The 25,448-nt window shown below is 41.4% G+C and overlaps 1 protein-coding gene and 1 non-coding gene across 7 annotated transcripts in view; one reads left to right on the forward strand and one right to left on the reverse strand.

The window, feature by feature from the left end:
* The window catches only part of Arid1b (AT-rich interaction domain 1B), a 417,231-nt gene that overhangs the window by 146,182 nt on the left and 245,601 nt on the right, over positions 1–25,448 (forward strand). For all 6 annotated transcript variants that reach the window (XM_029566701.1, XM_029566702.1, XM_029566705.1 and 3 more), the window contains one exon: positions 1,598–1,708. In XM_029566701.1, the coding sequence (XP_029422561.1) occupies positions 1,598–1,708 (111 nt within the window). The remainder of the gene's footprint in view (positions 1–1,597; positions 1,709–25,448) is intronic.
* LOC115071508 lies at positions 19,007–19,228 on the reverse strand. Its single transcript, XR_003850588.1, has one exon. It is a non-coding gene; the product is annotated as a small nucleolar RNA U3 (small nucleolar RNA).

Genomic DNA, 25,448 nt, shown 5'->3' on the forward strand with positions numbered 1-25,448 from the left:
GACAGATTGCTACCCTCTGCTGGCAACCAGAACCAGGAAGTCCTCCTCCGGCCACTGGCTTGCAGATTGCAGATGTCACCCCCTCATTTGGGTGAGGTGGCTGCCATCAAATTAGCCCAAAAGTGCATTACTGAACAGCTACTTTACATCACCATTAGAGAGCAAACATCTGATTTTTAAACTTTTATTTATTTAAAATTTTGGGTGGAAATTTCTTGAAAAGGAATTGTGAAAATGCGCACTCCTGTTTTGGAACCAGTTTAAAGACAATTTGTGTGACCCTTGGCTGCGCTGGCTGATGAAATCCAGTTTGTGTAGCTTGTGGACTTTGTAGTACCATCTCTTGCTTGGCTCACGAAACCATGCCATTTTCAGTGTGGGAATGGGGTGGGGCAGCAGGCATTTTTATAAGGTTTTACTAATAAACATTAATTTTCCAAGTAATATTTAGGAATTTAAGAGAACTAAAACTTGCTTTTGCCTCTTTAATGCCCAAACCCATTTGAACACACAAGGAAGAAGTTTTTATTTTCAGACAGTATTTTCTGCCCTCCACCCGTCGCCCTTCTCCCACTAGAAGCTAGCTCTTCAACTTTCCATGCCAGTTGGGCATACTGTATGAAGTCCTGGCGCCCCGGCCTGCTCTTGTGCTCATGTGTCGGTGTGGTAGCTGTGGTGAGTGCCTGAGCATGTCATACGTGGCTGAGGTCTGATCTTCTGGTCAGGACCTGTGGGCTGTGTGGTCTTTGGATTGTGTGCTGAGCCGTGCATGCACCCTGGAGAAATGTTGCTCAGGATGCAGAAAGCCCATGTAAGCGCTGAGTTTCTTGACTCTTGGTAGGTGTTTTGGGGCGTGCTGCTTCCCTGCTGTTATCTTGTTCTCATGTGGTTCTCTAAGACCCTGCTGCATGAACATATGGACTTCTGTACATGAGTGTTTATTGTTATTCTAGAAACTCTAGGACACCTTGAGCTTGATAACAACCTGTGCTGCTTTGTGGATAATTGAGAGTGCTTATATGGTTCAGTTAGTAACATTATCATTAATTATTTAATATGAAAGCTGTTTGACCAAAATCAGAATTAAAGCAATCCAAGCAAGCAGGGTGGTTCAGGCCTGTAATCAATCCCAGCACTTGGGAGACTGAGGCAGAGTGATCTTCAGGAGTCCAAGGCTAGCCCGGGCTAGCAGCGAGATAATATCCCTGGGTCCTCCTACCTCTCCTCCCAATAAAGAAAGAAAAATGAAAATAGAATTAAGCAATGCAGCCTGTTTCAGGGTTGAACATTACTTTGGGTTTGGTTTGCTCTATTTGGTTACAGCTGACCTCCCTCCCAAGTCTTACCAGTAAGTCATCATCAAAACTCCATCTCATAATAAATGTGACTGCTGTTTATATGCTCTTCTGCTAACGATTTACCCCATTTTATTTTTGCTTTTGATAAAGTGTTAAATGATAGCTGTGGCAGATACAAATGTTAGCTGAAATATAACATATTTGCTTCTTTCTGATACGCTTTTGTTTCGTTTGGTATTGAATGAAGTTTAAAACCCAATGAGATGCTGATGAAAGTCTGTGTATTTGTGTTTCTTTAGGACATGTCTCAGGAAGGCTATGGAGCTAGATCTCAACCTCCTCTGGCTGCGGGAAAGTCCAACCATGAAGACTTAAATTTAATACAACAGGAAAGACCATCAAGCTTACCAGTAAGACATTACTGAGCTGATTGGGAAATGTAATGAGCTAAAAGTTTTTGAAAAAAAAAAAACAAAAAACGGTTGCTTTTGTTTGTTCTATTTCATATCACACCAGGAAAGAAGTTTCTTGGTTTCAAGTTTACTTAAAAATTACTTTTGAGGCTTAGTTCTTAAGAGCCTCATGGTTCTGGTTAAGTCTGTTTTGTTAGCCAGCCTCTGGCAGAGCCAAGAAGACACCTGTTGGAAGGTCTTACCTGAATGGCCAGCTTTGTGGGCACACAGGAATTACTGTTGTGTAATTGCGCTTTCTTTAGCTTGTTGATTTCTGGTAGGAACACAGAACAAAAAGTGTGCAAGAGTTGAAACTCCCATCTTGCAAAGGATACAGGTGATAAGATTATATAGGGTTTGAATTATTCCTCGGACTTTATATAGAAGTTACCCAAAAGAAAGTAATTTGGTTTAAAATTTGACAAAGCAGCTCATGCAGTATTTGCATCAGCACTTGTATGGTGATTGGACATAGATGATGAGAACAGAGGCTGGTGCACAAGGGTCATGGTGATGCCCATAAGCAATTCATCTGGGCTTAATTTGCCTTTGAATAGAGAACCTAATTTAATGTCCTTTTCTGTGTTAACTAAGAGAATAAGTCTGTACAAACTGTTTTCACATTTGTTTTCTTGTTAAAATATTTTGACTTGAAGCATTATTGTTACTGCTAAGTTTCTAGTAAGACTTGTTTAAAACAGTTCAGGAGAGCCATGATTTTTAGCTTTGTTTGCGTGAAGTAAGATTCATTGTGTTCTGTTTAAATATTGGAGAAGGAACATTTGTAATGGATGTGGTCCAACATTACCATTGGAGAAGGAGGCAGGTGCTGGCTGTAGATGTATGCTCTTTGAATCTGCTGTGTATAGTTTTGAAGCTCATTTTTAAAAAATAGGTTTTATTTCAATGATGGGAGGTATGAAGTCTTGCCCTTAAAAGGTATTTTAAAAAATATTTTAAAGTTGTATTGGATCATGTATTGATTCGTTGTTGGTTTTTAAAGGAATGAAAAAGGTAACAGATTCTGTGTTTTATGTGAGAGTGTTTTCAAAGCAGATAGTCACAGCATGGTGAGCATGTGAAATGTGGATGCCGTGCATACTGTTATAAATCAACATTTGCTGAGCATTTGGAAACTTGCTTGTGGGGTTATAAAATTGAGGTTGACCCATGGGAAGCACATGGACAGCGAATTCCATTGTTTTTGGAGCTGAGGTAGATCTGTCACTGGCTGATGATTTGTACTGTGAAGCAGGTTGGAAACTTTGTCATAGACAGGTAGCAGTTTTCTGCATAGCAAGAGAATAGTGTGCACTGCATGGCTTCACACTGGCCAGGGAGCCTGCCGGCACTCACGCTTGCCCTTTGTCATGCTCTGCTTTCAAATGGGTGGTTGATGCGAACTGAACAGCTTAACTGGGGCTGAATTTTTTCTGAGCTGTTCTATTTACATATCTTTGTATACATATATTACAACTTCTTGCCCTCTTAATGATTGCCTTACCTACTTCCAGAGGTTACTCGTGCTATACTTTTTTTTTTTTAATGTGACTGTTAAAAACATGTATTTGAATGGGCATTTTCTTTCTGCTTTTTTCTTTTTCTGTTTGGGTTTTATTTTGGACTCACAGAGCCTGATAGATTCAAGAGTACTTAAATCACAGTTCTATACTCTTTTTTTTTTTTTTTTTTTTTAAAGAGAGCAAAGCTTCCAGTTTTCATGACAAGTATATGGTGGATCTGTATTGCATGAAGCTGCTGTGCCTAAGCCCTCCAATCTCTCAGGGTGGAAATTGGCTTTATTTAAATGAAGTTTAGTACCATCTTCTTCAGCAGGACTTTGTATGTATAAACAATTTCTATATGAAGTTTGCAAATATGTTTTTGTTTGTGTTCTTGCTTCCTAAGTTGTACATAATTAAGGTAATTATGGTTTCAGGGAACACTGTTGGTATTCTGCTACAGCTTGGATGCCATGCGTTTGTGCAGTGTGGCTTCCTGACATGTTTCAGCCCCCTAACTTGGCTAGGCTGGTATTTGAGGTACTGTGAGCCGCTGTCAGTCAGGCCTGGGGTGGTTATTGGTCCTTGGCAGGTTTTCTCTCAGGTTGTTTTTCCAGTGTTGGTCCAATTGCTTTCCTTTTTTGCTTAAAGACAATCCAAGATATTTGTAATTTCTAAATTTGGAACTTGGAACTAAGTCATTTTATGTCTTCATTGAACTTAAAAAATGTAGTATAATGATTCTAATGTAGAATTATTAAGTCTGTTATATTTGTGACTGAAACAGATTTGCTGCTTACGTAGTTCTATCAGTCTTTTTGTACACATTGGAGAAAGATCTTCTGTTTTTCTGTGTGACAGTTTTTCTTGAGCACCTTTGGTAGTTATCAGCTCTCCATAAGAGCTCAGTATGTTCTCAGTGTTCTTCAGCTATGTGTATAATTTGATTCTTAGCAAGCTGGTTTCTCCACGTGCTTGAACCTGTTTGTCTGTGTTCATAGTCATTAAGTTCCTCATGATTCTCAGTTGCTCATGCACTTAGGTTTTCTCAGCTGACGTGGCCAGGTCCTCACATCATCCCAGACAGCAAAGGACTGATAAATTAACACTTATTCTCCTGTCTTGGGCCATGACCAGTACTATTTACTTTTTACTTAATGGGCTAACATTAAGCTCAGAACAAACCTCCCTTAATGTTGTCCACTTATTTTTATAGCCCTTTATCATACAGCTCTCTCCCTGCTGAGGTACCTACCTTAGTTGATATGGCCTTGGTGTTTCCATTATTGGCAAATCTTGCCATATAGCATGGAATATAAAAACTAACCTGAAGAGCTCTCTCTCTCATTAGGACAGTATCACTTACAATTGGAATATATTTTGTCATTTTCCCTGCTTAGCTTACTGGTAACAAATAACACTGTGGAAGGTCTGTTATTCCCTGTACCTTATTTACTTCTGTGTTTCATAAACTTTGGGTGGATCTCACTGTACAGTCTAACGTGAGTCCCCAAATAGAATTAAGTGCGCTTCTTACTGAGCACTTTGCTCAGTGATATCCCTTGTGACATTTACGATTCATCTTTTCATTATGATTTTTGTATTTGTCTTCATTCCTTGGTTTAGACTGAAATCCTTTAATGATATTTGCTGTTTTACTCAGTATTTTGCTAAAATAATGTATATAAAAATTATGTCTAAAATCTTGGCCTGGTTTCAGTTTTTTCTTTGAATTTCTTGGGAATCTTTTTCATGGTATTGAATTGACCCCAGGAAGCCCATGTCCTCCTCATGCTAAGGGTGCCAAATGATGGCGTGGGCGTTACAGCCACACTGGCGAGACTTGTCATTCTCAAAACCATTTTGTTTTATCAAATGACAGTTAACTTTCACCTTGGTAATCTTAAGTTTCAGGGGAAGAAGTGGGCACTGTGAATAATTAAACTGATGACACCACAAAAGCAGTCTTTTAGTAGTAGCTTTTTTTTGGGGGGGGGACCCAAGGAGTTTATTGTGCTTACTTATAGAACAGAGGTGAGGGGTTACTTACAGGAACATGAGCAACAGCCACATCACTGAAGAGTCTCACCCCAGCATGGATGTTAACTTCCCGATAGCTATATAGATAGAGTCCCCTTTCCTGTTAACTCTCCACAGTCTGGCACCTCCTGAGACCCAGAGGCATGTACACTCAGGGCAGAATTACACACAGCTATCTGGGAGGTACAGGAAGGAGTAACAAAGACCAGGTGAGCATCCACTGACCCCCTCACACCCTTCCTACCATGAGGGAAATTAACAGACAACAGACTGGATCTTGAGGCTCTCTTGCCAATAGTCACAGCTGTCCTGATGAAAATGACGGCTGTTCCGCTCTGAGGACGACACTCTACAGCACCTCCCCATGTGAAAAACTTTGTGCCAGGAAACAAACACCATCTCCCATTTGGCTTTGAACCTGCTTAAGGCAATCCAGTGCCATTTGGTCATGGCTCACAGGGTTGTTTGAAAGTCCCCATAAGTTATCTAACAAGTCAAACAGTTTTTAAACTCTAGGGTATGTCTGTCTGGGGAGGGAAGCATTACATAGTAGTGGCTGAGCACTTTGCTCAGTGATATCCCTTGTGACATTTACGATTCATCTTTTCATTATGATTTTTGTATTTGTCTTCATTCCTTGGTTTAGACTGAAATCCTTTAATGATATTTGCTGTTTTACTCAGTATTTTGCTAAAATAATGTATATAAAAATTATGTCTAAAATCTTGGCCTGGTTTCAGTTTTTTCTTTGAATTTCTTGGGAATCTTTTTCATGGTATTGAATTGACCCCAGGAAGCCCATGTCCTCCTCATGCTAAGGGTGCCAAATGATGGCGTGGGCGTTACAGCCACACTGGCGAGACTTGTCATTCTCAAAACCATTTTGTTTTATCAAATGACAGTTAACTTTCACCTTGGTAATCTTAAGTTTCAGGGGAAGAAGTGGGCACTGTGAATAATTAAACTGATGACACCACAAAAGCAGTCTTTTAGTAGTAGCTTTTTTTGGGGGGGGGACCCAAGGAGTTTATTGTGCTTACTTATAGAACAGAGGTGAGGGGTTACTTACAGGAACATGAGCAACAGCCACATCACTGAAGAGTCTCACCCCAGCATGGATGTTAACTTCCCGATAGCTATATAGATAGAGTCCCCTTTCCTGTTAACTCTCCACAGTCTGGCACCTCCTGAGACCCAGAGGCATGTACACTCAGGGCAGAATTACACACAGCTATCTGGGAGGTACAGGAAGGAGTAACAAAGACCAGGTGAGCATCCACTGACCCCCTCACACCCTTCCTACCATGAGGGAAATTAACAGACAACAGACTGGATCTTGAGGCTCTCTTGCCAATAGTCACAGCTGTCCTGATGAAAATGACGGCTGTTCCGCTCTGAGGACGACACTCTACAGCACCTCCCCATGTGAAAAACTTTGTGCCAGGAAACAAACACCATCTCCCATTTGGCTTTGAACCTGCTTAAGGCAATCCAGTGCCATTTGGTCATGGCTCACAGGGTTGTTTGAAAGTCCCCATAAGTTATCTAACAAGTCAAACAGTTTTTAAACTCTAGGGTATGTCTGTCTGGGGAGGGAAGCATTACATAGTAGTGGCTGCCATATTAATGTGTCTTACCTGTATAGAACATTTCCTTAGGGTAGGGTTTTTTTCTAATTTTTCATTTCTGTTTTATGTGTATGAGTGTATTGCCTGCGTGGATGTCAGTGCACTTGTGTTGTACAATGCCCATGGAGGTCAGTAGAGAACGCTGGATCCCCTGGAACTGTAGTTAGATGGTTGTTAGCTACCATGTCCACTGCAAAGAGCAGCCAGTGCTCTTAACCACTGAACCATCACTCCAGTCCCTAGAATAGGGTTTTGCGCAGATGCTGTAATGCTCATATTGTAAAGCTTGAGCCAGCACAATGGGAACATCCCACTGTTTTCAAATTTGTTAACTTGATGAAAATTCTGCTGTTTTTGTCTGCAGGGTCCTTTGTAGGCAGGTAGCCTCATGCCCTCAGAGGAGCTCATGAGTGCTGGGCACACAGTTTCCATCATCCCCAGAGTCAGCCTTGGTGGACAGTTCATTTTCTCACAATAATTATGCCTCCAAGGCCAGCAGTCTCCTTCCTACTCGCATAGGCCTTAATGAGAGACAGATCTGACAAAGCTGCAGCTTCAAAGGAGGGGCTCTAGGGGCTGCTGACATTTGTGTTATTTTTCTCAGGAGGATATATGATGGGCATTGGGTAGGATGTTGTAGTTAGCAAGTTTTCTTCTCAACCAGCAGCTCTTTGGTTAAATCCATGTTTCCTTAGAAAATTATGATCTGTTTGAGGATTTCTTGCTCCACCTTCCGTTTCTTTCCCCCTTTCCCTTCCTTTTCTCCTTCTCTCCTCTCTACGCCCCCCCCCCACGCCTCCCTCCCTCCCTTCTTTTCTCCATTTATCCATTAGTGGGGACACCTAGGCTGGTCCTATACCCTGAATGTTGTGAATGGTGCCACAAAAGACATGGGTGTTCAGATCGCCCTATTGTATGTTGACTTTGGTTCTTCAGACTATATGTGCATGAGTGGTATAACTGAATCATGTGTCATTCTATTTTTAGGGGTTTTTTAAAAAATAATTTATTGAGAATTTCATACGTACAGACAAGGTGTTTTGATCAAATCCATGCCCACTCCCTCCCCTCCAACTCCTCCCATATCTCCCCATCACTCTTTTCTGATAACTTCATGTATTCTTTCTTCTTCTTTGATTTATTTATTTTTTTATGGGGCTTTTGGCTACTATAACATTTCCCCCTCTGAAGAGGTAACACGGAAATCTTTTAAGAATTAGATTAAGGATTAGATAAAAGCTCCCAAATATTTTTGACATTTTTGGCCTTTGGAATGGAGTGTGTTGCTAAGAAGCCCAAGGACATTGTGAGTTGTAGCCAAGAAACTGGCTACTTTCTTTTGGGGTCTGTTTACCCTAACTGCCTAACCAATTCCGACCTCCTGTTCTCATCACACCATCCTCTGAAGAGGTTACCCAAATTGCTGATGGGGAATTGGGATGCAGACCACTCTGGCTTCTTCCATGCTGAACAGAGACAGGGGTTTAGGCAGTTGGAGTACTCCTTCAGTGGGTCTTATCTAAAAGACTCCCAAATTGCATAACTCTTATCTCTCTAAGAGGAAAAGAAAGTCCTTGAATCATGAATAGGAGATGTGAAGGAGAAGTAAAGGCAAGAGTAATTAGCATTACAGGTTCTAGCCAGGGAGCTACAAAAAAGGCAGAACAGGGCAAATTTCAAATGTTCATAGGAGAGTCCATTGGAATTTCTTCACGAGAGCTTTCAAAAGCATCCCTCTTTTGGGTTCCTCATTTTTCTTTTGTCTTCCAAGGGTAGACTCGAGAGTGAGGGAATCAGTATTTGTTTTCAGGCACTTTGATAGCTGTTGGACTGGCTAGAATGAGTGTCCGTTCCCTCGCAAAGGGTTCTAGATAGGGGGAGAAAACAAATTAAGCTGTGGGTTTGTTGTATACAGCTGTAGGTTGAGGTATGTTCAGTCTGTTCCAAATCGCTTTAGAACTTTCTTTTCCACTTTAGAACAGTTATCGTGATAGCATGTTGAATTTTTTCAGAAGTCTTTTCTGCATCTATTGAGATGACGACGTGGTTTCTCTCTTTGAGTCCCTTTAAATGATTAATGACATTATCGACTTGTGTATATTGAACGATCACTGTATCTCTGCAATAAGCCTACTCGATCATGATAAAAGACCATACAGCTGGATCAAAAATTCAATTTATTTTTACACTTAAGGTCTTTTGAGGATCTTTTCCTCAGGGGTCACATGGGCTTGGGAAGGAGCTGCTGGTTCCTTTGCTTTACCAGTTCCATCTATGTGAAGATAAGTCAAAGGTCCTGCTCGACTATGTCTGGCTTCACTTGGAAGCATGAATGAGATGTTTCCTCTGAGTTGACCCTCCTCTTTGTAGACTAGACACTGGTTCAGATCCATCTCGTGGGGTCTCCATGGCCTCCCTGAACAAAATGACAGGTGACTCAGGTTACAGGACATTATAAAAGATGTTCCATAGTCCCCTGGAACTTAGTTAACCTTGGAGGTCAAGGGGCAAAAACTGTCCTTTAAGTTCCTCTGACCACATTAGTATAGGCCTCAAGGTATGGCTGTTAAAGATCCAATAAGGTTAGTTCCACTGTCTGGTACATTTAATTATCATGTGCTATGTAGATAAGGGTTGGGGTAAAATACCAAATATTCTCTGATAAACCTTGACCAGATATATATTTTGTTCCTTAAAGTAGTTGACTAAACTGTGACCATAGAAATTTTAAAATTGTGTACATGTTATTTTGTCTCATCCTTTATGTATCATCACAAACCTAAACAGACCCTCATCACTTGCTTAGGCTTTCTCATTTTTTCTATTTTGGAAAATACCTCCATTCCCATATCCTTTTAACATCTTTTACATTCTCATTTTCTTTTTTTAAAAAAATAATTATGAGACATAATAGCATTAACAAATAAATTTTCCATCTGTTGTGAGACTTCTTTTCCTGGGGATGCTAAGCAATGCTTAATTCCCTTTTAAGGTTCCAATGTCAAGCCAATGTTTGATTAAAGTTTTACTGGGGAGCCAATGAATTTATTGAGTTTACTTACCAAGATAACTGAGGGGTTGCTGAGGTGTATGTATGACCTGAGGGTGTGCACACTGGAAAGCCTTTACCCAGGGTGGCTCATGCCTTCTCTTCCTAGCCTTCCCCAGATTGTATACTTTAGCTCTCCCCTAATCCAGGAGGCCATGTGTGATTAGAGCCAAATAACATATAGTTGGCTGGTACTGTCAGAAACACTAATCATAATTTCAGTCAATCTAGTGTAGATAGGTGTGTTGTCAGTGAAATGTTAATGAACATGTGTGAAAGGAAGTAAGCAACAACAAACCCAGAAGGTTTTCTTTTTTTCTTCAGCAAAACAATGCTTTTCTTTCTAGGAATGGGAAGAGTTATTTATATGCCTCAGTTTAGAAAGAACCGTTTTCTTTTCTCCTTCTCAGAAGCCCATTAGTTTGCCCTTCAGGTGGAGAGGGGCGGGGTTCTTATTCTGTTTACCCAAGGGAAAGTCACTGTGGCAGTCCAGTTCTGACACTGTTCAGGAAGGACCACAGTGCATGTTTGGTGGCATATATTTATTATTATTGTTACTATTATTATTTTTTAATGTGTGTGAGTGTATTGGCTACTCTGGACGATCCATTGGGTCATTAAAACCCTATTTCTGACCCTGTCTTCCTCAAATACAAAATAGCTGAAGAGGTTGACAATGCAAAGCATTTGATTTTTCTGAGTTGATCAAAATCCCCACATGTGTGGTGTAGTGCTTAGAGTCCTCTTTGCTGAATTGCCTTTGGAAGGAATGGCATACCAAATCCTGCTGGTCCTTGGGAATAGATGTTAAACAGTATGCTGGAGGCCTAGAAGAGAGCAAGCCTATTACTATCAGGATGTTCTCTCTAGGATTGAATGTCAGCAGAGGAGCATGTGGTGTTCGGCTTTTAAGGAAAGAATGCTTCTCTGGTTTTTCTTGTGTGTTTCAGTTTTTAATGACAAGGTTAAAGACCATGTATTTTGGAGACATGAATATTGATGCCATGCTCATGGAGCACTTGAAGTATGTAGATTTGATAATGCAGTTCTCTTCAATGACTGGAAATGGAAAGAGCTAGATGAAGTAGTTTTGTTTTTCAAACTGGGTTCTGCTTTTTACCAGTTCTTAGCCCACAGAAGCATAAATTGTTAAGACCATCTTAATCCGTTGGCAGGTTTCTGTAAAACTAAAACCCACCAGCCGAATGGCTGATGAACGAACTCTTAAAAGTTTTTTATTTGTAGTTTGAACTTGATTTAAATGGTTGTCATGAAAAGGTTAAGAGTATAGCTATGTTCCATTGATGGATTGCTCTCACATCATTCCAAACATTTATAAAAACGTAAGTTAATGAAAGAGAACTCTCATCTGCCTTTATACAGCTCTCAGAGTTAAGACATGGAGACTGTCCGTGTGTCGCTGAAGCCTAAGCTGTTTGTTGTAGTGCCAACTTGTATATGCAGAGTTGGGGGTTGAAGTATTCCAGAGTAAGTACCTTACAAGGGTGGGGCCCTTCAGGGAGTTGGGAGCCTCCCGAGACAGTGTTCTCTGTATGATGACGCTGCTGTCTGTCCTTGGAGCTTTTCGGAAATTCTTCCTCAATTTCAAACAGAGGGTAGGCAGTTTGATGTCTTGGGAAGCCCTGTAGAGGGAACACAGAACACTCACTCAGTTTCTTACTGATCACTTAACGTTGTTTTGGAGTTTAATTTTAATCCTCAGTATTCTGTGTGTTGTATCATGTAAGAGTCCTACTTAGAGAAAGAGACTGACACATACTGAATTTTCGGCTGGCCTATTTAGGATGTAACGTTCTTGCTGGGGAGGTAGCAGTGTCCGAGTTCTTATCTAGTGTGCACGATCCAGAGCACCCGCCACACAAAAAGAAGATGCTCCACAATTTTACTAGCTCTCTACCATTAAGCTACACTCAGAGCCCCATGGTGGGGAATTTTAAACTCAGTATTGCTGAGACATTTGCTTAGACAGTGCATTAGCTTTTCAGATTTTATTTAAATAATAAAAAAAAAAAACAGGCTTAACTAAGTATACCCCCAGGTATACTTATGGTATACTTGTACAGAATGTCAACTGACATTCTGAAGGTTTCCATTTAGTATGGGGGGGAATGAATGTCAACTCATTTTGTCAATTAGTTCAGAAAAAGTGAATGAAGATGGATGCCAAGCGCTGTGGCACACACCTTTAATTTGAGGACTTGGGAGGCAGAGACAGGCGGATCTTTTGGTGACTCACGAGGGCTGCAGTAGAACTGGTCTGCAGGATATTGGGTTTGAGACTCATTAAGTAGGGGATGATAGATGCAGATGCTCCTGGTTAGTAGAAAAGTGGCACTCAAATTTTGTCCTAGCAAATGTAATCCTGGCAAGCTTTGACCCAGCTTGCAGCCCAGATGTCCTAGATGTGGCACACTTCTTTGTGGCCTAGCCTGTCCTAGGTTCTCAGATGGCCTAAGCCTGACATCTCTTCTCTGGCCAGTAGGGTGGAGGGCAGGAGCTTGTGTTAGCAAGGTGGAAGGTGTGTTGGTGGGTGGAGTGGGATGCGCTGCAGTATTCTGGGCATGCTCACTGGGCTGGGGTCCCCTGGAAGGCATGCAGGGCCTGAGGGTGCCTCACCATTTTCATCTTCATCCCTCATACGTGGAAGAGCAACTTAGGACCTTTTACACGCATTCCTGCTGTCTGGGTTTTGACCATAATACCCACAGGGCAAACTGGAAGACTCTATTCCTCTTGACAGGGTCTCTTCCCTGCCACTGCCTTCAGGCCTTGCGGGAACAGCCAGAGCATTTTACTGTGTATTATCCTGCTTTACTGGGAAATCGCTTTCAATTTACAGATTTTCACTTTGCAGGTGACAGGAAGGCACACATCTGTTTCCTATAACAAGGGGTATGTGGCCAGCAGGAGCTCATGGTAACAGTTGTGGGCTGCTTACTTGCTTTTATGTTTCTTTGGGCTTAGAAGTAACATTTTTAATATTATCTGTCAGTTTAAGAGTTGGAATAAATACATGTAGAGAAGGTTCCCTGAGCCAAAATGTCCTATTCTTCTTCCACAGTGTAGGATTTTAGAGGTGTCTCTCTCCTCATCTTTTTCTTTCACCTTCTCTAAATTGTTGTAAAATCACTGAATGGTCTTGTTTTTCTTTGTTTGGGTCAAGAAATTTTAGCTGAAAATTGTTACTATGTGAAAGAAGATTATTGACTCAACAAGCCTTCAATTTTCCGTGAATAACACTCCTACCCCAGCCTCAGGAGCATGCCGCGCATGCATTCTATTTTAAAATACAGACTGTAATTTAAAACAGGCAGTTGGATGCCCCACTGAACTTTGTTTAAGCCTGGAATAAAAGAGAGAGAAAAGCTTTAAGCCACAAAAAAGCGGCTCAGCTTCCTCAGCTACTTCTCCCCACAATGCGTTCATTCCATTAAAAAACGAAAGCTTGCAGGTACCGTTCTTGGATCTTCCTACATTTACCCAATTTGAGACTGCGGTGTGCACATCCTTTTACCTTTCTCTTTCTTAGACTGTCATTCGCAACTCTTTGAAGTGCTCAGCAGTATGCACTTGCTGTAGAGTCCCTGTGCATGTGTTTGTGCGTATTGCACAAGTTCAGTGCACGTGAGATTATTTTTTCCAAGTTTAAGTAATTTGGCATTCATTTATTACAAGATAGTTAATGTTGTGTTGGTAATATGTGACATTGATTTAAGTAGTACCCGACCATTAGACCAGAATCATACAAGTATTTAACCATAGTGCTGTTGTGTGTATCATGTACCTTTTCCCCCTTCACCCAGCGGCTCCTCTGTGTGCACACTTGAAACAGGTTACTAACGTGGTGCCCTGCCAAATTTCACACTCCCAACAGAGACTGACTCCCTTTGGCTCAGATATTTTCTGAGTACCCTTAATGTTGACATTGTCAGTTAGGGTACACACTGTTGCAGAGGAATTCTGTTCATTTAACAGTCAGTTACTGATGGCATCTTATGTCAAAATGTATGTATTAGATGTAAGAATAACAAAAGATAAATAAAATTTAATTATTTCATTAATTATTAGTATTATAAATATATTATATTTGAGACAGGATCTCACTGTGCAGCCCAGACTGGCTTCAAACTCATGGCTGTCCGGCCTCAACCTCCCTACTGCCAAAACCATAGGCCTGGTCACTGTGCTCTGCTTAACGTCTGGTGTTTTGTTTTGTTTGGTTTGGTTTGGTTTTTTGGTTTTTTTGAGGCAGGGTCCCCCTGTAACCCCAGCTGTCTTTGAACTCACAGAGGTCCGCCTGCCTCTGCCTCCTGAGTGCAATGTTTATTTATTTATTTATTTATTTTTACTGTGACACATTTCACAGTAAGAACTCAACAAGAAATACCTATTCTTTCGACTCATGTTATTTGACACACTTCAACATACTTTCTCATTTTATCTTGACCTAAACATTTACATGTTGCTACAGAATTTCCCCTTCAAGCACATATGAGTTCATAGCCCATTTTGCTGTTTTGAGGAGGCCTTGGTTGTTTGAAAGACTGAGAGCATTGATGCCTCCATCAAATTCAGTCCATAGCCTTTCTGTCCAGATCTTAATGTGGCTTCATTCCTGTGCTCAGTGCTGGGATTTGGGGGAAGAACAACTGTCCATGTGCATGCACTTGGGGGATACCTGGATGACAAGTAACAGCCACAGGGATTCTCCTGACTCCTGCGGGTTTCATTCCTTTTACTCTTTGGCTGCTTCACTGGCATTTGCTGGTTTCTATAGATGAAAACAAGATCCTAAGTTCCTAGCCATCTTTTATATATTCTGGTTCATCTGGGGTTTATTAGAGTTTTGAATGTGTGTCTAAGCTGGCCTTAGCCATGCCTACTGTGGATTCGGAAGCAGCAGGCTTGTTGTTTAATTAACAGGGAGTCCAAGGCCCACCTGACCATACACACTTGCACATACTTGAAACAGCACATATAAAAATCTCTTGTGTGTTCCTTACATATGTGTTGGTATGTCTCAATGTCATGCCCTAGTTTTGCGTAGCTTTCAGGGCCTGTTAGGGTAGGTAGTCCACTGGACCCCACGTAGGGGGAAGGCTACAGTTGGGGAGTCAGACCATAACTACAGAGTGAGTTCAGAGCCAGGTCAGGCTATATGAAATCCCTTCTCATACAGTTCTGTGGGGTGTGTGAATACACATATACTGGGGGGGGGGTGAGGTGAAGAGGATATGTATACATAATTATAATAATATAGGAAACTCACTCATCTGGGCTTTCCCTGTTTGTCATCCCAGTTGTTGAGACAAGGTAGTTAAACTGGCTACATTGGAGTGTCTTGGGGGTATGACCGCTTTGGGTTCTCCTCCTCCTGCTTTCTAGTGTCGCTCTTTCAGTTTTATTTATTGGCCCTTCCTTAGAGCCAAGGGAAGGTTCGTGGGGAGTTAGAGAGGAAATGAATATGAGCATGAAGCAGACGAATGTATGCCTCTTCTCAGTGTTCTTAACGACTGTCCTGCCGTGTCCTTGGTCCATCCGACTCACCTGCGCAGCTTGACATTTGAATTTATCTATAAACCTAAGTTTTCATTGAAACAGTAGAAACATGAAGTGTGAATGCATCTTAGTCTCTGGATTGTTTTCCATTCCATACCATTCTAATATAAAGTGTGAACCAAGTTTAAGTTAAAAAAACTTTCTTTTAGTTTCTTTTTTGGGGTTGTTTTTGTTTTGAGACAAGGTCTCACTACGTAGCCCTGGCTGGCCTGGAACTTGCTATGTAGACCAGGCTGGCCTAAAATTCAGAGGTCCGCCTGTCTCTGCCTCTGAAGTCCTGGGATTAAAGGTGTGCACCACCTTGTCTAGCATTGATCTGAGTTTAAGCATCATTTTCTGTACAAAAGGATTTAAAAGTGACTTGAATGAAGAATTTTCCTTTCATAATTTTTTTCCTGAAAATTATGAATAAATGTGTTTATTTTTGTATAGACTCCATAGACAGTAAATGGAAAGAGTCCTGCTGTGAGAGATGGCCTCTGTTCCTGTGATGTTTTTGTAGGATGGGTTACCCTCCCGGCTTCTAATAGGACCTGAGATGACCTGAAGTCAGATATTTGTGTCAACAAAGGCTGCTCCAAGCAGATTACGGATTGTTTTTTTTAAAAAACTAAAAACTAGAAAAGCAAGCCACAATAATGTGGTTACCACAAATGGCTATTAGATTTAAGACTGCATTCCCAGCTCCCATGATAAAGAGGGAAATTTGAGGTTGTATAATTTTTAATAAAAAAGCAAAATTACATTATTTCTCCAGGAAGGAATATCACCTTCTTCTGTGATTTGGTGAAAGGAAATGTTCTATAAAAAAACATAAAATACTCCTATGAAAATAATGAATAATGGTGCCAAAATACAGGCCTGTTAATGCACTGTTAAGAAAGTTATTTCATGTTATTTGGGATGATTATCCAGGGCCTAAATTAGGCCCTGTCACATAAATGAATGATTGATTGGCTATTTTTTCTAGAACTTGCTTAACTCTTTTAACTGTCAAAATTATAAATCTAGCTTTTGTGTCCAAAGGATCGGTTTATTGAGCTCCTTTTGATTTCACAGCGATTTTTAAAAAGTTACCTTGTAATCATGAAACGTAAGAGTGAAAACCTGGCTGGCTAGAGAAGGACTGGATTGTGAAGTGGCTTTAGATTTAGAAACCTGCTTTCTCTTTTGAGAGTAGATGTAGGGGTGACACTGCTTTTTGTGAGTTGGCATTTTTCTATTGTGTTTTAGAGATCCTCATCCTTTGCTTTTAAGATTAGGGCTCAAAAATTAATTGGTGAGATGGGTGGTGGCTAGGGCTTCACGTGCAAGCATTCTGTATCAGTGGCAAGATCTCTGCACTTGATTTTTCAGAATCCTCCACATTTGGGTCCCTTATGAAATGGGTGCTCTCTTCCTGAGGAGAAAAAATACAAACCTCACTTGTTCATTTCTCTTAGAGAATGCTAAGCTGGCCTGACTTCGCTGTCTCCACTCCTAGGACTACTCAAAGGAGAAACTCGGCTTCAGGTGTATTTCAGTTTCTGTGCCTCATGCTTACAGAGAGATGATATGGGGAGCTGGCCAGTGAGGCTACGGGGACAGGTGACAACAGCATGATGGGAATCCATAGCTCTTTCTCCAGGGTGGAGGCCCAGTCTGTCCTTCAGGACTGTGAGAGTGGCACCTCTTTGCTGCTCCTGCTTTTGTGAGGAAACCAGCCTTTAATCTAGGATCAAAACCATACAACTGAATGTAATAGAAAGAGAACTCAGCATATGCTGTGCTTATTCTTACAAAACAATAGTATAAATCTGTAGTAGAAGGCAGCCCTGTTAGTTCTTGTAGAGAATTTTCAAAATGACTCCAACTTAATCCTGTATTTCTGTCACCACGGATTGTCCAGGACTTTGGGGGACATATTCAACACTGGGACTTTTGCTTAAGAATGGTTCAGCTGCATAACTGTTAGGCCAGTCTGATTTATGTGCAGTGCTTTTTAAAAAGTCTCAAATTTACAAACGGGCAAATCTCTTTCCATGTTTTCCCTTGGAGTGCGCTGGGCGAGAGGGAGTGGTTGGAAAGAGAAGCAGCAGACGCGCGGGACTGGTGCTCTCCAGAGCCAGCACAGATGCACCCTGCTATGGCCCAGCTCCTGGCACTTAAAGGCTTGCTTGTCTGCAGATGCAGGAGTGTCACAAAGGTGAAGTAGCATTCGCAGAAGTGGTTTTGCAAGTCCTAGGAACATTCATGCAGATCTTCAGTCATTCCTAATTTGAGGGAGATAAAGGAGAAGGGAGGAACAATTTTTATTTTCTCCTGGGAGGAGTCGGGGGTGGCAGAACTCTGAATTGTATAAAGTGAGAAAAAAAACTGGGCTCCACTGAGATTCTTTCTTGTTTCACTTTTTGTTTGCTCTCCTGGTGTGCTTGTCTTCCCCCAGGAATATGAGAATATGTGGTACAGTCCGCCTCATAACCTTTCTGGATATTTTTATAATTTATCATCAGCTGACACTGCCTCGGTAGAATATTCTTACCACTCCCTCTGGCTGCTGGAAGTCTGAAATTACATCTTTGTCTTTGAAGTCAGGCATACTGTTAGCGTTGCTATGGTGACAGGGTGGGTAATGGCCTCAGCAGACAGGAGATTGGTATTTAGCATTTAAACGCTGCTGTACACAAGGCCTTGATTTTTAGAGTGGTTACTGAACTATCCCCTTTTAGTAAATGTTTAAAAATTACATTTTTACATGGTCTTACTAGATTAATAGTCATGGTTTATTTCATTTTAACTGCAAGAAGAAAAGCATTATTCCATTAAATGGGTAGCTTTTTTCCCCTCTCTTTTGGTTTATACATTATTAACACAGGCTTTCCTGTTTTGCTTTTAACATTTTATAGGCTTTTTCAAACATGCATTCAGATTTGCTGTCGCTCCTTAATTTTTTGGGACTTAACCCATTATTTGCTTGATCTTTTACAGTTTCAGAGGAGAAAACTAAGCTTTAAAAATACTAAGAATAAAGTTTGCTAAAAAGCTGTGTCTTCCGTAATGTTTGATTAGCCTTTCTGGGGACTTGTAGGAGTAACTTGATTTTAAACCCTCTTTAGTGCCCTTTGCGCTGCACCCTCAGGTGAGAGTTTAAAGGAAGAAAGTGCACAGCTGTGGGGCAGCATGGGCCATTTTGAAAGACTTCAGTTGATATAATTTCTTAATAAGAAGTGATATTCTGTCACTTATGAAATCCATGTGGGAAGAGTCTCTCTCTCTCTCTCCCTCTCTCTCTCTCTGTCTCTCTCTCTCTCTCACACACACACACACACCCCTTTAGTTTTGTATTTTATTAGAAAAAAATGGCAACTCTGCATAAACAATGCCTCATACAGAATTGCCACTTCATGAAATGTTTTATTTATGGTAATTTAAATTAATTAGAAAGTCTGTTTTTCTGTTAACTTGAGAAAGTATGAAGACTCTCTCTTTTTTTTTTTTTTTAATTGCTCAAGGATCCCAGGGGAAGAGAAGAACGATCATCAATGGCAAGTGGCAGTTGCGGAAAACAGCAACACCAAAAGCCAGCTTCACGCTCAGAAGGGAACGCTATGTCTCGTCCTCGTGGATTCGGGTACTCTACACAGTCAGAGAAACTTCTCTAGTTACGAACTATAGAAATGATCCCTGAAAGTATAGTGAAGACTCTCCTAATCAGAAATTCTATGTAATTTGTGATTGAGACCATCTTATCGTCATTAAACCAAGTTCTCCCAGTGAAAGAAGAAAGTCCTCCGTTCCCAGCCATTTAGTGTTCCTACATTGAGGCATGGGCTAGCTACGGTGAACAACAACCAGGGAGGAGAACGTGTGCTTTCCTTATGCAGGCCCAGAAACACAGCTTGAGTGTCAGTGGGTCAAGGCCTAGGATGCTGTCCCTGGTTTGGGCATATTTGAAATGAAGCATCCTCATTTGAGGGGCCTAAGGGTTTAAGGAAGTGGACTGTTGACCAGAGGCCTATCACCTGTCCTGTTAGGGTGGTCACTGGAGGCAGCAGGTGCAGAGGTGTGGCCTCTGCTACTTCCTCACTTCTTTGTTCTGGTACAAACCTGACAGATGCTCTGTGCTTTCTTTGCCTTCCATTGCCAGCTGCCCTGGTAGCTGCCCAGGACCGGCTGGGAGCTGGCCTATTCTTTTCTAGAGATCTAGATCTTAGGGATGACATGTATAAGGTACTGGGGAGGAGCTCAGGATACTTGCTTCTGTAAACAAATGTCTCTGCCTCCTTGCTGATCATGGCTTCAGGAGGGGTGAGTCAAGTGGCCTTCAGGAGCACTATTCTTTTTTCTAGTGTGGCCTAGATCCTTTCCTGTGTTCATGGAAGGAAGGCACACAATTTCTGCTTGGTCTTGTAATAAGCTATCTCTCCCTCCCCCTCAGAAACAAGGGATGGAAGAAGTTCTTGAGATAGTACCTGAGAGGCAGGATTTAAAGTCTGGCAATAAATTTTAGAGATGGGGGAAAAATTGCTTGAGGCTAGTGCTGGTTCATAGAATGGCAATTGGGAAATAATCCTCTTATGTGCTCTCTGGTGATCTAGTCCTTTCCGTGGTCATGGGAAGCCCTGTACAACTAGACCTCTGAAACTTCTTCAAATGGCCCAACAGTTGTGACTTGACGGGGTGAGGGATGGAAGAATTCTTTTTCTGCTGAAATCTTAATGAGATTTCCATTATGTATAGTCCAACCCTCCTTCCATAGGAAAGATAAATGAGTGAAGTCTGATTACTGAATTATACCGACAGTCTCATTTGCAGGAGGAAGTCCAGAGTCCCATAATATTTATAGGAATTGGTTCTAGGATCCCCATGGTTGACAAAATCCATATATGATTGGCTTCTTTTCCTAAAATGCCATGGTATTTGTATAGAGTCTCTCTGATACACTAAAAATGCTTGTAGATTACTTGGAATACCCAATACAGTGTAAGCGCTGTGTTGACAGTTTGTATGCTGTATTATTTAGGGAATAATGAGGAGGATAGAAAGACGGCACTTGTCCTATACAGACCTAACTTTTTTTCAAATATTTTGATCTGTGGTTGAATTCATGGATGCTGAAGTCTGACTAGATGTTACAAGGAGGGCCCTTTGGGTCCTTTGCACAGTCTAGGTCAGCACTGTCCAGGAACACTTGGAGTGGTAAAAACAGCCCATATCTGTGCTGCATATATTAGCCACTTGTCACATGCCTGCAGTTCAGTGTTTGAAATATGACTAGTGGTGGAGTTGAATTTTATACTTTCGTTAGATTTCAGCAGACATGTGTGGCTGGTGACTACCTTATTGGACGGTGCAGTTCAAGATAATAGATGCTCTCTATGCAAAACCTTATACAAAGTAGATTTTGATCAAAATAAGAATATTGCTTACATCAGGACACTTTCAAGGTCTTGAGATTAAGTTCTACTGGCTTACAAAGCATCTGGACCTAGCATTTAAATGATACATGCATGAAGGAGCTAGAAGGGACAGGTATAGTTTATATGCAGAGTGTCTCATCCATGGCAGGTTTGGCACGTGGGCTGAAAACCAGGGCACCAACGGTAGAAATAAGGTGCATTCAGTGAGTGAGTGCTATGACGAGAGTATTGTTTCATGCCTTAGCAAGCTCCAGGATTTAGTGTCTCTCTATCTACTTACTTGTCTTATTTTTCAGTTATCTATGTTTAATGGAAATTGAGGTGGGTACCTGAGTGTCTTTCCTGAAAGACTCACTTCCCTCTTGTGCACACATGGAGACAAGTTCAGCTTCTATTACCCTTCATTCGCCAGGGCAGACTCCAGGTCAGGCAGTGGTGTGACTGACTAGGTGGGGTTGGGGGATAGTTCCAAGGTCCTGGTTGTCAGCACTGCCATGGCAGTGCAAGAAGACAGAGCTTTGGTGGTACAGTAACATTGTCTTAAGGCTTTCAGTTGATGCCCTTACCTTAGGTATTTTCTGAGAAATGGATTGATTTGGAGCCTGTGGTTTTTTAAGATAATTCCCTTGAATGTGTGTGCTACTATCTATGGACACATAAGATAACTTGTTTAAAGTATAAAGGATTCCGAGAAGTCTTTTCTCCCATGGGTCTCAGGCAGTTGCGTGCTTGAGCACTGGAGCAGGTGGTGTAGGAATTTCCATGGCTCTGTCTTTTAGGGCTGAGATTCTGTTTGCTTGCTGCTGGGGAGGAGGGAGCATGGATGGAGCAGGTGCCTCTGGTGAGGCTGGTGTGCAGCTGGCCTTGCTGCACCTCATGGTGCTTCCAGCTGAGCTCATGTCTCTTAGGGACTTGTGCTGGGTGCTGCCTTTCCTACTGCTTAAAAGCAGCCACTTGGTTGACTTTTCAAGTGCCAAGAGCCCTATGTTTTACATTCAAAATAACGTGCTTGGGTAGTTTGGATATATGTCCCAGGATTCCCAGTTCAGCTGCCACCTGCCTCTGAAGTTCAACTTGGGCTTGTCTGTGCTTGTTTCCTAACACTGCAGTTTGCTATCCCCAGGGCAATCTCTGCATCTGTTTTGTGATAGCAAAAGGTTACATCTTTTATTGTTGGCCCCCCCCTTCAGAGAGAAGGAAAACACTGGAAATGTGAAAGAAGAAAGAGGTTCTGTGTTTGATTCCATGGTGTTCTGTACACTGCAGTATCACAGCAGATGGTTCACAGTGGCTAGATGCTCTTCCTTTTCTGTCTATAACCCTAATTTGTTTTATTTATGGTGGGAGAAGGGGAATTGATGAATTCGTTTTGCTAAGCAAATCCTGAGCCTCCGTGGTTGCTGTTATGATGGATCCACCCCTGGCTTGAAGAAATGCAGAGCCCTGAGATGGTGAAGCACTTCTCATCAAATCTGTTTTCTAATAATATGCATTTAACCCATCTCATTTCAGTGTTCTCTAAACATCCCCAGTGTTTCTTTCGAATAACTTCTAATTTTAATTATAGTCTGGAGTTCTTTTTCTAATACAGAAAATAGTCTCCTTTTGGGGTTGGGCCAGGGGAAGTCAATAATCTGGGTATGCCTGTTTTTAAAAGTCCTCTTAACGCCAAGGAGTGATTGTAGTCCATCTAATGAAGCAGAGCACAAAAGGTGCCAAGACCAGGGTGGGTGGGGAGTTAGTTCACTGATGAAGCCCAGAACTTTAGGAGGTGAGAAGTGAGGTGCAGGCCCTTCATTCTGGGGTTTTCAGTTAAGTAAAATCATTAACTACTTATATGTGCCTCAATCTAAACACAAACCCCAAAGGCTGTTGAATGGCATACTTTTGTTAATAAGATAATGAGAAAGTTTTTACCTGAGACGGTGAGACTCACATAGGAAGACGCAGGGCAAAGTGCACCCTCCATCAGTGGGTGTACACAGTGCTTTCTGGGAGAGGCAGAGCTGGAAAGGCTTTGTGCTGTTTGTTGCTCCTATGCATAGACGTTTATTCTAATAGTCTTGAGGCGTCTTATTATTAAAATGCAGTAAAAATCCAGCAGTGTACTTAAAGTGTTGGACACAGTCTTTAGAAAGGGTTTCATGTGGAGGATTATGTTTTCTCACTGCCTCCTGTGAGCTAGAATTCTTCCTAAATAGACCATCAGTTTGAAACAAACAGATTCCATGCCACCTCCTGGGAGTGACTACACACTTTCCTTTAAAGCCAGGGAGGTCTACACTCTGAGCCTCTTTGGGCTGCTGCGACTGCCTGAGTTCATTTCCTGGTCAAGTTTCATTCAGAAAGATCTTAGAAGATTGTCCACCGTGATTTAATCCAAAATATTCTGTGCATTCTAAACTACTTTTGTGGTTATTTTTGAAAGCAACATTTCACATGCTTTTTATCATTCCTGTTTTTCTTTGCTTAAGAACCCAGAAATAACAGAGAATCAGGCTCTGTACCTGTGTGGTATGGTGTCTATGCGACGAATGTCCTTCGTTGACTTGCATTGCATCCTCTGGGAGCTGATAATGGAATTTCTGTTCTTAAAATAACTTACTGTGGTTTATAATAACCTAAAAGTGTATTTTCATTTGATCATTTTATTTGTCCAATCAGCAAGAACTAATGTGCGTAGACTTTACTGACAAAGTAATGCCTTTAAAAGTACTATTTATGATAGTGAGCAAGTGTTTTTCCTCTGTGAGAGTCTGGTTGTGTGATCTGTGGCATTTCCACAGCACAGCTATCGCTAAAGAATTAAAAAGTAAAGCAGCAGTTTGATTGCTAGTCTTCACATTGCATTCTTATGTGTTTAGAAGGCGATTTGTCAAATGGGATGAGCCCCTAAATTATTCTTTGCAGAAAGGGATTCAGATTTAGCAAAGCCACAGTCTTTTTCTGTTTAGAGAGATGATTTTGCTAAGAAGCAGAATTCCCTCACCATTTTACAAAACACAGCACCAGGAAGCAGAGGACAAAGAGCGTCTTCCTGTCCAGGTAAGGGTGCCATTCATCCAGTGCTTGTAGAACAGCTCACCTTGTTAACAAAAAAAAAAAAATAGATAAAAAATGGAACATTGATTCTGAATTTGAAGATTCATTTGTTGTCACAGAAAAGGAAAGTCACTCTCCTAGAAAATGAAGAAGCAAACCCCAGGCACCAGCCCCTTAGCTTCCACAGAGCCCTGTGCTGTAGTAAGAAAGTCACAGCACCATGTGTCCAGGCTTGGTCCTGATGCGCATGCTATGTGGCCAAGTGCCCCACACATTGGGGCTGTTCACTGAAGTGCCAGGAACCAGCTCTTCGTGAGTAACACCCCAGGTGCATTTTGAGGGCCCAGTGCTTCACCTCACTTAAGATGTGGAATTTGAAGAGCACAATGAAAGAAGCCCTGTGCCAGCACACACAAGCGTCACAGAAGCCTGTTGGTTGGTAGGGGTCTTTGGAATATTTGAAGATTAGGTCAGAGGGACAAAAATCTCTCTGTATATGGCTTTTGTCTTCTGCATGTGAAATTGATATTCGGGATTTTCTGGTTGTTTCTTGGCCTAGAAATAGATAAGCACATATGGCAAAGCAGCCATTCTGTCTGATCTTACTATGGCTGATGTTTTATTTGCCAAGGGACATGTTTTTTATTCTTAAAAAAGAAAATCCTTGTGGGGTGTGGTGGCGCATGCCTTTAATCCCAGCACTCGGGAGGTAGAGGCAGGCGGATCCCTGTGAGTTCAAGGCCAGCCTGGTCTACATAGTGAATTCCAGGACAGCTGGGGCTACAAGGAGACCCTGTCTCAAAAAGACCAAAAGAAGAAGGAGAAGGAGAAGGAGAAGGAGAAGGAGAAGGAGAAAAGGAGAAGGAGAAGGAGAAGGAGAAGAAAATCTTTATTCTGTTATCTTCCATAATAGAGTGAGAAACTTTGTGGTATGGAAGAACCTGCTCGTTCTTTTTTATGATGAAAAGTAAAGCACACTGACTTGTTTGGTAGAATAATTGTGTGTGTCCCTATAGACATTTCTAGAAGTGGACACAGAAATATTACGCATTTTCTGGGGTACCATGTGATGTTTCAATACATGTATTTATATATTTAGACTCTCAAAATACTATGTAAAGATAAATACCATTCGGAAGCAAATCCACACTTCGTTTGTCCCCTGTAATGTCTCATGGCTTTCACATTCTAGATTTTAATTTTAGAAGAGTATTTCAGAAACCTATGCCTATGTCTGCTATATGGGTCATGGCTAATTTTGCTTAGCTCCGTCTCGTGGCGGGTGTGCGTGTTACCTCGCTGCGATGGGTCATGCTCCTTTTTTGGATCAGGGAGAATGTAGATTAGGAAACAAGAAAAAGTGTGCTCAGGAATACATCGCCTCCTTCAAAAGAGCCCTAGAGTTTACAAATCTCTCAATCTCTCTCTCTCTCTCTCTCTCTCTCTCTCTCTCTCTCT

The sequence above is a fragment of the Nannospalax galili genome, unplaced genomic scaffold (genome assembly GCF_000622305.1).
Source record: "Nannospalax galili isolate Female #2095 unplaced genomic scaffold, S.galili_v1.0 scaffold211, whole genome shotgun sequence".
NCBI classification, from domain to species: Eukaryota; Metazoa; Chordata; class Mammalia; order Rodentia; family Spalacidae; genus Nannospalax; species Nannospalax galili.